The sequence below is a fragment of the Bubalus kerabau genome, chromosome 14 (assembly GCF_029407905.1).
Source record: "Bubalus kerabau isolate K-KA32 ecotype Philippines breed swamp buffalo chromosome 14, PCC_UOA_SB_1v2, whole genome shotgun sequence".
NCBI classification, from domain to species: domain Eukaryota; kingdom Metazoa; phylum Chordata; class Mammalia; order Artiodactyla; family Bovidae; genus Bubalus; species Bubalus kerabau.
This window is the reverse complement of record NC_073637.1, coordinates 78,478,831-78,493,105: the sequence shown is the minus strand read 5'-3', so window position 1 is coordinate 78,493,105 and position 14,275 is coordinate 78,478,831. Positions and strand designations below refer to the sequence as shown.

At 37.7% G+C, this 14,275-nt stretch overlaps 1 protein-coding gene across 4 annotated transcripts in view; it reads right to left on the bottom strand.

The window, feature by feature from the left end:
- Positions 1 to 3,692: 3,692 nt before the first annotated feature.
- The window catches only part of RMDN1 (regulator of microtubule dynamics 1), a 33,342-nt gene continuing 22,759 nt past the window's right edge, over positions 3,693 to 14,275 (bottom strand). For 2 of the 4 annotated variants that reach the window (XM_055546732.1, XM_055546731.1), the window contains exons 5-10: positions 13,925 to 14,014; positions 10,949 to 11,004; positions 9,109 to 9,196; positions 7,782 to 7,812; positions 4,375 to 4,564; positions 3,693 to 3,848 (exon numbers count right to left, since the gene is read on the bottom strand). In XM_055546732.1, the coding sequence (XP_055402707.1) occupies positions 3,713 to 3,848; positions 4,375 to 4,564; positions 7,782 to 7,812; positions 9,109 to 9,196; positions 10,949 to 11,004; positions 13,925 to 14,014 (591 nt within the window). In that variant the 3' untranslated portion in view covers positions 3,693 to 3,712. The remainder of the gene's footprint in view (positions 3,849 to 4,374; positions 4,565 to 7,781; positions 7,813 to 9,108; positions 9,197 to 10,948; positions 11,005 to 13,924; positions 14,015 to 14,275) is intronic. The other 2 variants (XM_055546734.1, XM_055546733.1) reach the window with 1 other exon arrangement.

Below are 14,275 nucleotides of genomic sequence, written 5' to 3'. Positions count from 1 at the left end.
TTACAGAATCTACCAGAAATATTCTGTGGTTGAAGTAGGTTAAAAAAAAAAGGGGGGGGGGGGGGGGCAGGTGTATCCCAAACCAATAACAAAGAGTAATAGTACAAAACTGGCACCTTCTGCCCTCACTTCCACAGCACATACACTATAGTTGGAACAGAAGTGGCATTCTCCTAAATTCCAAATTTTCTCTCCCCAGTCTTTGACCAAGGACAGTCAGATGTTAACAGCATTTTTAAATATTTACTGATACTCTTGGTAAATACATGTTGTTTAATCCTCAAAATTCCATCAAGTTCTCAAAGTGTTTTGTTTTCTCCTTGATGTAATTATGTTTATTTTAAAAAGTGAGTTTGAGAAAAATCATTTTTACAAAATCTATAACTAGTCCACTCAGATAGGAAAATTTCTGGCAACAAGAGTAGGATAACAGCCACTTTCCAAGTCAGATGTCTGCTCTCATTCTTAAAAGGTAACAGGTGCACAAGAAGAGGCAGTTGTAATCACCCGTAGCTCATGTCTATGGTATGCTTAGAAGACAGAATACGGCAAACTTCTGCTGACATGTATGTGGGGAAATAGGCATCTCAAACTAGCAGTCAGCTCTGGACACAAGAGCCAAGTTAGGTGGGCACTGCACAGGAAGGGGAATAATGGGGCCCCAGAGCTCACTCCCGGAAGCAGTAGTTCTCATCCAGAGTGGAGAAATGCCAGGAGGCAGTGTGAGACCTGGGAGGTCAGACTCCTGGGAAGTCAAAAGAGGCTGAAAAAGCACACAATCAGAATCTCAGGAAGGTGCCACTTCTTGGAGAAGGGGGAGCTATTCCTTTGTAAAGGGGCGGGGGAAGAAACATAGCAGCTCTATAAAAGACCCGGCAACCACACTCCTGGACGTTTATCCCAGAGATGAAAAGCATGCTGATAAAAGTTATACCTTATGTTCACAGAAGCCAAAGTTGGGAAACCACCCAAATGCCGCAAGGTGGCTAGTTTAAATAAACTGGTACACCCATTCAGTGAAATATAATCAACAATAAAAAGGAACTGTTGACTAAATTTAGATGGATCTCAAATGAGTTATGCCAAATGAAAAAAGCCAATCTCAAACGATCACATTCTGTATGATTCATTTATATACTGTTTTTGAAATGCCAAGATTATAGAGGACTGCAGAGAATTATTAGCAGTTGTCAGGATTAGGGATGGTGGCAGGCAATGTCGGACCGTAAGGGACAGCACTAAGAGTTTTTGTGATGGAACACTTCTATGTTTTCATCGTGGCAGTTACAGAAATTTACATGTGACACAACTGCATAGATGACACCGTGAGATGACTTAAAAGTGGTAAAACCTGAATACTCTCTGTGGACTGTAGTCTCCTGGCTTTGATACTGTACTGCAGTTACCTGTTACCATCGAGGCACACTGCGGGGAGGATCCGCAGGACCTTTCTGAGTAGTACTTTTTGGCAACTTCTTACAAATCTATTGCAAAGGGAAAATTTTTTAAACAGCTCTACATAATATCAAAGATAGATCCTCCCCTCCATAAAAGGCTTTATGACTAAAAGAAATCTTATTTTTACAAAACTATTTCATTTTGTAAATTATTGAGGATGTTACTGAACTAATCCAAACTGCTTACCTCCCATTTGATAAAGTGGCATTGCTGGTTATTAAATACATACAAAAAAGTCATACCTCCAAAAAATGACATTCAAAGTCACTCTAAAGAGAAAACTGAAAACGAGGAAATTTCAGATGAAAATGCTAAACAGGAAAAAAAAAAAACAGTAAAATCCTTAAACACTAAATACTAGTCAGAATTATATCTAAATAATAATTGCAGACGAGAAAAATCCAAATTAGAAATTCAGAACTGGACCAAAAAACATGAAGATGTGAAATGCCTACTAACTTAGGGGAAAAAAAAAAAAAAACAAAACTGAAGAAAAAGAAACATCTCAAAAGTGAAGACAAGCAGTAGCTATCAGAGAAAGTGATAAATATAAACGTCAAAGAAGATCTAATATACATATAAGATGGAACAGTGTTTCTCTAAAGGTGGTCAATAAGGCCATTCTGGAAGGAGGGATGGTTTGAAAGACAACTGGACTGGCCTTTTTAAAAACTCAACGCTGTGAGAGAAACAGATGGGTTACTGTTCTAGATTTTAAAAAACTAAGGTGGAAAATTAAATGCAATGTATGATCTTTGAATCTTGGTTTCTAGAAGTATAAGACATTTTGGGACATTTAAGAATATTTGAATATGGCTGGATGTTAAAGAATTGCTGTTAACTTTCTAGTTGTAATATGAATTTGTGTTTAGAAGGATGTCTTGAAATATTCTGAGACAATGAATGCTGAAATATTTAGGGATGAAATATGTTGTCTACTATTTCAAAAGCTTACAGATACTTGTAAATATATGAATATTTACACATAAGTAAAATATAGCAAAAGATTAGCAACTGTTGAATCAGAGATGGGTATAAATAGTCCAATACTTTGAGTGTTTGCTTCTGTTTGAAAATACACATGATAACCACAAAGAGTACATACCTACACTGTATGTTTTCCCTTTGAGAAAACTCCACCTAGACATACACTCAGATGTCTCTAAGTGACATTCAAGACACCACTTCTCACAGAACTTAGGGTCTGCACTGGTGGCACCCCAGGGATCACTGTCCTATTTAAACACCGTCATTTCCATTTGTCCTTGAGTTCCATGGTCCTTTCACCCATTAGGGAATAGACTTTGGGCTCACCAACCTAGACAGCATATTCAAAAGCAGAGACATTACTTTGCCAACAAAGGTCCGTCTAGTCAAGGCTATGGTTTTTCCAGTGGTCACGTATGGATGTCAGAGTTGGACTGTGAAGAAAGCTGAGTGCTGAAGAATTGATGCTTTTGAACTGTGGTGTTGGAGAAGACTCTTGAGAGTCCCTTGGACTGCAAGGAGATCCAACCAGTCCATTCTGAAGGAGATCAGCCCTGGGATTTCTTTGGAGGGAATGATGCTGAAGCTGAAACTCCAGTACTTTGGCCACCTCATGCGAAGAGCTGACTCATTGGAAAAGACTCTGATGCTGGGAGGGATTGGGGGCAGGAGGAGAAGGGGACGCCAGAGGATGAGATGGCTGGATGGCATCACTGACTCGATGGATGTGAGTCTGGGTGAACTCCGGGAGTTGGTGATAGACAGGGAGGCCAGGCGTGCTGCGATTCATGGGGTCACAAAGAGTCGGACACGAATGAGCGACTGAACTGAGTGACAAAAGCAATCCACTTTTAAGACTACCTCACGTTTTAAAAAAGAAACCACTCCATTTTCAGTCCTCTCCTGACTGAGCTCTTTCCTTATGCAGGCTGGCTCCAAGACACATCAATTAACTGCTGAGCTCCTGTCACTGTTGCTTCTCTGCAACGGATCAGCTTTTCAGTCCAACTTGAAAATGCACCCCTCCTAAGCCAGCGCTTCCGCACTGTAGCTTTCCTTTCTTGATCCCCATCCAGACGTGCTGCCGTCCCCCTTGGCAATCTCACGCCCTGCCGTATTGCTGGCAGCTTGGGTGCAGTCATCTCTGCCTCTCAGCCATAGAGACGTCTCTACCACTCTTGTGGTAACCATTTCTTTTGCCTTGTTATTTGTGAAGAAATCTAGAGTTTTGTATATCTGTTAAATGGTCACAACGTTAAAAGAATAGTCATAGAACAATTATAGTTAATGTATTTATTATCTTAAAATCTGATGAAAAGGCAATGCTCCTTAGGTACTTCATTGAAAAATTCTCAGTTCTTGTCACTGAAACCTGTAAGTAGCTGAGCAGCTTCTGTCTGTATCTAAAATGGAAGAATGCATATTATAAATAAACAATACAGCAATACAGCACAGAGATCAACTTGTGAAACAAGTTTATAAAGTAGTTTTCTAAGAGTTTCAAAAAAAAACCAGACTAGTACACAAAGAATAAAATTCCTTAGAGAACTCAGAGATGAGACGCTTGGAGAACTCTATCACATTAACACACATTCCTTGCCTTTTATGCTTTAGAAATCTTATCTGATCTGTTATATATAGATATGTCAAACAGGAACAATTCTATATTGTAGTGAGAAATTCATACGTGTTTGTTGGTAGTAACTAAATATTTGCTATGTGTGTGTATTCAGTCGTGTCCAGCTCTTTGCAACCCTATAGACCGTAGCCCGCTAGGCTCCTCTGTCCATGGGATTTTCCAGGCAAGAATACTGGAGTGGGTTGCCATTTCCTTCTCCAAAAACATTTGCTATATACATTTGAAATAAGCACTATTATTTAATAATATGCATCTAGACAATGACATTTTTAAAGCAGTTCTTGATTCACCTTTCCTTCACGTGCCTCAGTGGAAACCTGTTTGCCTTGTTCTGGAGATGCTGTACCTGTTTATCCTCCTCTGTGTGCGCTGGGTAGTCCTTGGCCTTTGTTAGCCAGAAAGCAGCGAGCTTTTTGTTGTGCAGCTTCAAATATGTCTTTCCTAGAAGGAGCAAGTTTTTGCTGTAGAAGTTTGGATCCACTGTACGTAAGAAAGAAAAAGGATTTACATATTATCTCCAATGAAACAGTATTGCTCTTATTTTGCAAGGCTTAAATTTTCTGGTCTAAATGCCAATACAGTAGGTCCCCTCCATTTGAACAAGACCCATTCTGAGAGTGCACACATTCGTACATCTGGTTGGTTCCTAAGTCCAAGAAAGTTAGCCTAGGCCAACTAATACAATGGGCTGTGTAGTATTGTAGTGGAATACTTTTCACAAATAATACGTAAAAGCTTCACAGTACAACAGCTGGCATCCGGGAGCTGGCACTGAGCGGACAGACAGTTACTTTGTGGAGGAGGAGGAGGAGGGGAGATGGCAGAGCTGAAGGGTCGTCAGCACAGGAGATACCAGCTACAGCCCTGCTGCTCTCACACCTGCTTCCAGACCTTCTGGGCTTGAAATGAAGATCCTGCACCTCCACAGCACTGCCCAGCACACGGAAGCCCACACTCCTATAGGGCACGTGCACGCTGACTGTACACCAGGTACGTGAACCAACGTAGCTATCTCTTCAGGTTCCCAACGTGAAAGTTTGTATGTAAGGGACTTACTGTAATATACTAGGCTAATGAGGATTCTCTTTCGCTCAACTATTCCTATCAAAAAATTGAGATAATTACTATTTTTTGAGTGTCTACTTTGTGCTAGCCATTTATATTACACATATTTCTTATTTTTACAGCAATTTTATAAAACTGGTACTCCATTTAATAGATGAAAACCTGAGGGGTCCTGATAGACAATAAGCCCCACCTCTTTTGTTCCCTGGATCCTAAGTGCCTAGAACAGTGCCTTGAACTGTGCTCAGTATGTACTTGATGCCTGAGTAAATGAAGTCATGATGACTGTGTGTGTGTGTGTGTGTGTGTGTGTGTGTACACACATTTGATCAGCCTTTACTGAGTGTGGGCTATGTTTGGTGGTGGGGCCCAGTTGTTGTCTGACTCTTTGTGACCCCAGGGACTGTAGCCCACCAGGCTTCTCTGTCCACGGATTCTCCAGGCAAGAATACTAGAGTGGGTTGCCATTTCCTTCTCCAGGGGATCCTCCTGACCCAGGGATCAAACCCCTGTCTCCTGCATTCCAGGCAGATTCTTTACTGCTGAGCCACCAGGGAAGCCCGTGGGCTATGTTTAAGCACAGATAAAGTCTCTGCTCTTTTGGAATCTGTAATGAAAAGCAGTGACAAGCATTAGCATATCTGAACGTAACATAAGAATAAAGGGACTGCTTTGACAGGAGTACAAATTTTAAAGTTCTATGGGAAACCGAAAAAAGCAGCTAAGAGGTTACACATGGGCTGACTTGGGGCCTGAGTAGAATTTTAACATCTAAGTGGAGAATATGTTTGGCTGAAGCAAAAATGTGAACAAAAAGCCTATGAAGGAAAGCATGGGACTGTCTTACTGCATTAATTCTATAGTTTCCTCCTATCAACCTGGGACCCTTCTATATTTAAAGTATAATTTTTCCTGGATATGATTTATGATTAACTACATTTGTTTCTTAACCCAAACTTGTTTTAGTTCTTTAATCCGAAGATGTTTGTAAGATGCCATGCTGATGTGCGTAAGGCTTCCTCAGAGTTAAGCAGACTCCATCATTCTGTCCCCGCTTACGCAGCCCTTTGGCAAGTCTGCCCAGTGTTCTGTGCTAAGCGACAAGGGTGCCATGTACACAGAAGACAGTCACGTCTTCCCTGAATTTCGTTTCAGACAGGGAAACAGTCACACTGTGGACTGCTAAGGGCCATGAAGGGGGAAATAAAGGGTACTAAAAGCATGGGAAGAGCTTCTAAACCAAACATCAGCCATAAACAAAGGCCCCCGAGAGGAGGTGACCATACAGTGAAGCCTGGAGGATGATGGAATTACCAAGGGTCGTTTCGCTCTGTAAAAGTATGACCGTGTTCTTCTCAGCAACCCAAATGCTTAAGTCTCTTAAGGTGCTTTTTTAACTTTGTAATTATACTTCTAAGTTTCTTTGAGAAAAATGCATTCCCACATCATACCCATGATAATGTAAAACTACCATCATGAGAGGATGTCAATGGAAGGTCATTAACAGTAAGTCAGAATTAACACATAACAGAGTTAACATTCAGACAAAATTTTTTAGAAGAAATGTGTTTCAAAAATACTTTGCTATTATGAAAGCATTTGAACAAGTCCATATGAGTAGGCTCTCAAATTTAGTAAATTGTTTTAATTTTCTTCTGATTAAGTTTTATAGACATATTGGCAACGGTTTTTTTGGGGGGGGGTGGGAGTATTTGGACATTAGGCTTCTGTCTCTGACGTCTCTAGTTTCTGCCGTTAGAAAGGATAAACGTAAGCTAATGTTTTCTAGGCTGGCTGTTTCTTCAAAATAAGAGTAACAGAAAACTCTTCACCACAAAAGGCTATCTGCAACAGAACAAAGACTGACCTGGTTTAAAGCACAGAGTTCTCATTTAAATGCCATCTGAAATTTGCTAAGACAGTTGATCTTTAAAAGTGTCTTTTGGTAACTCTGTGAGGTGACAGGTGTTGACTTGCTTTTGTGATCATGATGTGTTTCATGATGTCTATGAATATCAAGTCATGCTGTACACATGAAGCTAATACAGTGTTATATGTCAATTATACTTTGGTGTTAAAAAATAAAAATTTTAAATGAAGATAAATACATGCTTCTGATTAGCTGTGCAATCTTAAAGAGTTAATCCATCAAAGCCTCCTCTCAAAAAGGAAGGTTGAATTACATCAGATGAAGGACCGTTAGAACTGCAGCTCTAAATTCACTAGTAGTCTATTTCTTTCTCAGGAGATCTTTACTAAATAAGGACTTCTAAAAATTATTTGAGGACTTCCCTCGTGGTACAGTGGACAGGAGTGCAGGGGACGCGCAGTCTACCCCTGGTCCGGGAAGACCCCACCAGCGTGAGACCGCTCAGCCTGTGCGCCACACGAGAAGCCACCGCAGCGAGAGGCCCACGCACACGGCAGAGCAGCCCCATGCGCTGTGACCAGGGAAAGAAGCAATGAAGACCCCGCACACCCATGAACAAATAAATAACTTAAAAAATTATTTGGTAGTGTCTAGCTCAAAAAGAAGTTTATGAAGTATATATATCAGAACAAATAATTTTGTTTAAAAAATTACTATTACATGTCTGACATTCATACAGTTATATGAAATAAAAAAGGTTACCTTGCTCTGCCCTGTGAAAGTAGCCTAGGGCCTGTCAAATACACAAAAATTGTATTTTCAATACATTGAAAAGGATTAAAACAGAGTACTGAAAAGGCATTTTTTCAAAAGATCTATTCCTACATTAAATATAAGATAGGAAGTAAATCAAACCATCCTAAAATAATGATCCCCTTAAATAACAGTCAATTCATCAACAGTGAGAGTTAATACAGCAAAATTGAACATAACACTATTAAATCATCAGAATACAGATTACAGTATGTGGACCATTTCTAGTAATAACTTGATTGTTACTCAGAACTCAGACTGAAACCAGCATCACATGAAGAGAGGAAAGATCATTATCATGTACAACTCAGATTATTCTGACATTTTTCTTCTTCAATCAGAACAGTGGCTTTATGAATAAAAACTAGATAAAATTAAAAGGTGTGTTTACAGCGATACACAGGTTGGGCCAATGCATTTCTAAGAGTCCTTTGTAACAGAAATCCCTACATAAGATGTTCATGTCCACCTGAAAGTCCCTGCTAATTCCTTTTTGTCCCACTTAAACCTGTTTCCATAGCATGTCAACTGACACTTAATCTTTTAGATACATAACTAATTTGTTGGAGTAGAGATGATTCTGTCTTTTTTGTGAGAATGCATTCTTTTTAATAAAAACAAGTATTTCACAACTCTACCTCAAATTCTACACTATAGCTTCACAGAAAACACTGTGATCAAGTATTGGGAAATGTTTTTCAACTGTCTCCTTCCTTACCCTGAAAATTTTGTGATAAGTAAACCAAAATATGTGCCCTGAAATCCCTTTCAGGTTTTACTTTTAACAGGAAAAGCAAAGACCTTAGAAATGAGACTATAAGGCTTTCAAACCTGCTTTTACAAAATGCTCTTAAGTACTATCTATCAATACGAACATGCTCTAATTCCCAGATGGCTGTTATCTTACAGAATGTGTGCCATCTGGGCCACCAGGGAAGCCTAGGATGTGTCCCTAAAATATACTGAGAAGCAATTGCGTATTTCCTGCTCTATTTTATAATTTTCATATGTTATAGATTTCAAAAAGAAAATGAAGGTAGCTTTCAGCCATGGGGTTCTTTAGGGGCAATATACCAGAATGACCAGCCATTCACCTAAAGGGGAAACAAACATTCACCATCATGGATCATAAGCATTAGGCCTCTGTGATAAGAGCCGCACGGGGCCATCAGAACGTGCTGGTGGCCCTCACTGCTCAGAGCTCCGGATGAGTGGACACCACAGAGCGGCCCAGCGGTTAAGAAACCAGAATAACCAACAAAGGACCTCACACTACCTCCTCATAGGTGGAGCTAGGCGGAGTTGCAAACAGCACTTTAGCAATCCTTCTTTGATACCAAGGCATTTCAGCAACTGTGTAACACCTATAGGGAAAGAAAATGACACATATATTCAAATTGCACCTTCTTTTTTTCTCTTAAAGAGAACTAAGCATCTTAACATATATAAAGGGAATCTTCTCCTACTGTATATTTAAACAGCTTATACTTCTCATAATACCCAGTAGGTTAATATTTATACTGAGTTATTTAGAGACTGACTGATATTGCTCCATCGATCACAGTGTATTTTGTGACTAGGTGTAAACAGTAAGCAATATTTATAATAGTAATGATACTACAGTGTATCGTTCACCACTGAGTACTCACTTTGTACAAAGTGCTGAGCTGAGTGATTATCTCATCTACTCCTTACAATAATAAAATGAGATAGAATCATTACCCCTATTTTTTTCACATAAAAACTAACTCAGAAGTTTTTAAAAAAACAAGAAAAATAACAAAACATGGTATACTTAAATGACAAGAACAACCAACAAGTTTATAAATGTGAAAGGGAGAGGCAGTAATGAACATCCGATAGTAGAGGAGGCCCTTCCTTGCTGCTTATCCATCTTAAACACAGCAGTGTGTGCCTGTCCATCACACACTCCCTAAATACTCCTTCCCCGCTCACCTTCCGCCCCCACTAGCAGCCCTAAGCTAGTTCCAGAGCACAGGGAGCTCTGCTCAGTGTCATGTGGCAGCCTGGATGGGAGGGGGTTTGGGGGAGAAGGGACACATGGATATGTACGGCCGAGGCCCCGGCTGTCCACCTGAAACCATCACAGCATGACTAACCAGCTATACTCCAGTACAAAATAAAAAGGTTAATAAAAAAAGTAACATCAAAACTCTCGATAACTTTCTGAAATAAGGAGGAAAAAAGTGTTTGATCTTTGATTAGGGTCTGAAGTCCTTGAGAAAGAAACTAGTTCATTCATATTTGGTCACAAGCATCTGAATTACTGTCCCTCAATCATCATTAATTCTCACTCAGTATGTGTTTTGTTAAACATGTCCTTTATCCAGTATTTACTTCTCTTTAAAGAGAGTTTGATACGAGACTTTGCACCCCTCATGCTGCTGCTGCTGCTAAGTCGCTTCAGTCGTGTCCGACTCTGTGCGACCCCACAGACGGCAGCCCACCAGGCTCCTCTGTCCCTGGAATTCTCCAGGCAAGAACACTGGAGTGGGTTGCCATTTCCCTCTCCAATTGCACCCCTCACGGAAGACAATAAATACTCAGCTCTGTAGACCACACATAAAGAAAATGGTGGTAAACCTAAGACTCTCAAACCAGTAAGCATTTAACACACTGGTGTATGCTCATACCAGCAAAATAAGGATGCGCTTTAAACAGAGATTACATAAAAATGGAAAGATACTAAAATTCCTCAGATGAATCACACTGTATTTGACATACTTTGAAGATACAAAGACTCTCTGAGGCCATCCTATTTTTATATAGTTAGCTTAATCCAATTCCATTTAGTCTGGTAAATGAGAATAATCTTTCCCAAAAAAGGGAATGTAAAGTTTAATGAAAAGTTTCAATGCCTGTTTAGTCTTAGTACCTGTTTCTAAATAATCTGAATAACAATATTTAACAAAATCACAATCAAATTTAATATTTTCTAAATACTAAACACTAAATAACCACTACAAGTGTAAGTTAATCTAATGGATTAAACACTCTTGACTCCCAAATATTTGAAACATTTTACTTTTTTATATACTACAAAATAAGATCAGAGTAAGTACCACTGAAATATTTATTTCAAGAAATTTTCTTACCAAATACCCATAAGGTGAATTGAAGTAGCGTCTTTAGGGTTCAGTTCAATTGCTTTCTAACAAGAAATGAGAAAATAAATCATATTTGTTTTCTAAACACCAATAAGTACGTTACCATATTTGCTGACAAAACCCATGATTTAAAAAAAAAAAATGCAACCAAGAATTTCATTTTTCTAAGATAATCAACACCAATTTTCTTCCTTTTGACTCTTTAAATTTATTTCAGCACACTATTAATTACTTAGATTACTATTTTATAAGATTCAGAAACTGATAGCAAGCTGTAGCAAGAGGAAAGAAAACAAAATCTGTGAATGAATCGAATTTGACAACAGTGACAATATATTACTCTCAGTTATATCTTCAAGATTAAAGGAAAACAAAATAATAGTTCTTTGTGGCAAGTCCTATATGACTGTTAAGTAAAATTATTCTTTGTTAGAAAAACAAAATACATAATTTTAGAAAGTCTCTTCCTATGTGCAAATTTGGTTTAACTTCCCCATCTATATTTAACAAAGGGAGAATAAATACTACTTATTCACAGAATTCATTAATAGAATAATTATGTACAATAAAAAATATACTGATAGTCTCCCTAATTTCTATTTACTATGTGGAAGTCCTATATGAATTAATGTAAAGCATAAACTACAGAACTACAACAACAACTTTAAAAAAATTACTCCTCAATTTTTCATTATTTTGTTGAAAACCACTAAGGAAATCTCACAGATTAATGTTAATCCTATTAAATATATATATTAAAAAAAAAACCCTTTTTAAGACTTCCTAGCTTACACTTTTCTATAAAAACACATTTTCACTTTCAGTTGATAATGTGTGAAATACACATTTTTAAGTACCTGTACTAGTTACTAGAGTGACTCTGAAGTCAGACCAAATAGGGTTCAAATCACAGCTCAGTGACCTCTAACTTTTTGACCTTAGCAAGTTCTATATTCTTTCCAAGCCTGAGTTTGCTCTTGTACAGAATCAGGAAAGCAGTACACTTAACTTATAAGGTTGTAGTAAAAATTAAATGAGCAAGTTAACAGGAGGTGCTTAACACAGTAATATTTTCTATCATCAGAGTCGTCATTATTTTTACTTTTTTGTAAGTCTCATAATGTTAGTAATGAGAGAGAGAATAGCTAAATAAGGCTAATCACCTATGACTTGGCGGAAATCTTGTTACCAATAATATGGGTAGGAATCACCATTGACCTAATTTTGACTTTTCTATAAATAAGGTGATGTGCTTTACACAGAAGAATATATTTTAAAGTATATACAGCTCATATTCTAAACAGGCTTTCCAAATCAGAGTTCCACCAGAAAATTAAGCCCTACAAAATATTATACAAGTTACTATATTTTCCATTCTGCCAAGAATGGTACAGAGCTAGTCCATTTTGATGCAAAGGAAAGAAGTTAATTCATCATATACAACTGATGTCTTGGAATATTACAATTTAATTTACTTTTGGGATGTATTCAGAGGGGCTATACTTAAGCAAACCTTTTCTTTTATAATCCTTTCTGTCATAAGTTTAAGTTTCTTCAAAAACAATACCAAGATAGTAATTCCTTATGGTTTTAGATGTAATAATGGAATGTGAAATAGAAGTAGTTTAAATGATCTTTTAAGTATATAAACACTAAACACTGTCATTTAAAAAATATAGTTAATATACACACTTAAAAACTTAAAAACATTGCTTATTTTTAAATAATCTATAGTCTTCACAGTTTCTTTGAAGTGTATGTTAATTTATTGTATGCAGTGTTTCATTATTCACTTGGAAGTTATCAGGTATTTCTACATCCCAAGGCACAAAATAATCTAAGTGATTTATCTAATGCATCTGAGATTCTATTTCACTGAATCTCTAAGATAACATAAAAGGTATGACATCATCATTTTATATACCACTAAGAAAAAAGCACTGCTGATTATATATAATGCAATCTGATTTCAAAGGTCTTAAAATGTGAAAAATTTATATTACTAAATCAAAATATATATGTATGTATATCAATGTGTATGTGTACGTGTGTGTGTGTATGTATACATGTATATATATACTATTGATGCCCAAATAAGAAGCTAAGTCTCCTGACTCCTAGTCCAGTGCTCTTTTCTGCTAGTCATTACAATAATTAGGAATCGAATCAGTAACGATAAATATGTTTGTTTTCATCACTTTCTCTTAATTTGTATTTTTGAGATGGTCTATAATATCAAAAGACAAATACACTGGGTTTTTAGCTGCAGTTTTTTTGTTGCTTGTTTTTGGACAATAGAATAATGTGTAAGTATAACATGAAATATACAAATTCCTGGAGAATTTCTGGCACCTAAGGAAGAGCTTACTATAATAAGTAAATGAACTTTGGGGGAAATATTAAAACACAGAGATCATACTCATATATAGTACTATTACCTTTGCAAGGGGTATGTCAATTATATTAGACCGCTGGATGAGACCATACCTCCTGGCATGCAGGACTTTGTATAACCCCCTCTCACGTTCTCTGGTCTTGGCCAAATGACTTGTTTAGGGTCGACAGGTTATTACTAAGTGTGATGCAAATATGCTTGATAAAAGTCTGCACAGTGGAACTTTTCCCCTGGCATGCTCACTCTTGGAAGCAGTGACTATGCGACACAGAAGTGTGGGCTACAGTACTAAATGATGAGAAGAAAAGTAGGGGGAAATGCCACATGCGAGAGGGCATCTCGTCCATTCCTGTCCGAGCTGAGGGTCCAGGTGAAGGGAGCCCTTTAAATGACCTCAGCCACAACGAGCAGAATGGAGGCACGACTGTGCACGGTTAATCCACAGAATTTTGAGAAATAATTTGTCATTGTTTTAGGCCACTAAGCTTTAGGTAGTTTGCTATACAGCAAGAAATAAGTGAAACAGAAATCTATTCAGAAAACTAATGACTTTTCAAGTCCATCAGTACCTCAAAATGCTCCTTGATAATGTAGGCATTTGCAATTTTAGCCTTGATTCCTTCATAATCTCCAACATCACCAATACAGATTGCATACCACTAAAAACAGAAGAAACAAAGGTATAAGAATACTAATATTCAATAATATCCCATTCAATACCAGGTTGCAATTCCTCAGTAGTTATTCTCATTTAACTAAAAGCTGAGCACAAAATCTGTATTAAATATACTAGAATATACAAAGAAAAAGTAGACATAGCCCGTAAGGAACTTAAGTTAGGACATGTTTATAGAGAACTATAATGTAAGACAGAGGTTAGTGTATCTCTAAGAAAGTTACCAACACAATGGGGATATAAT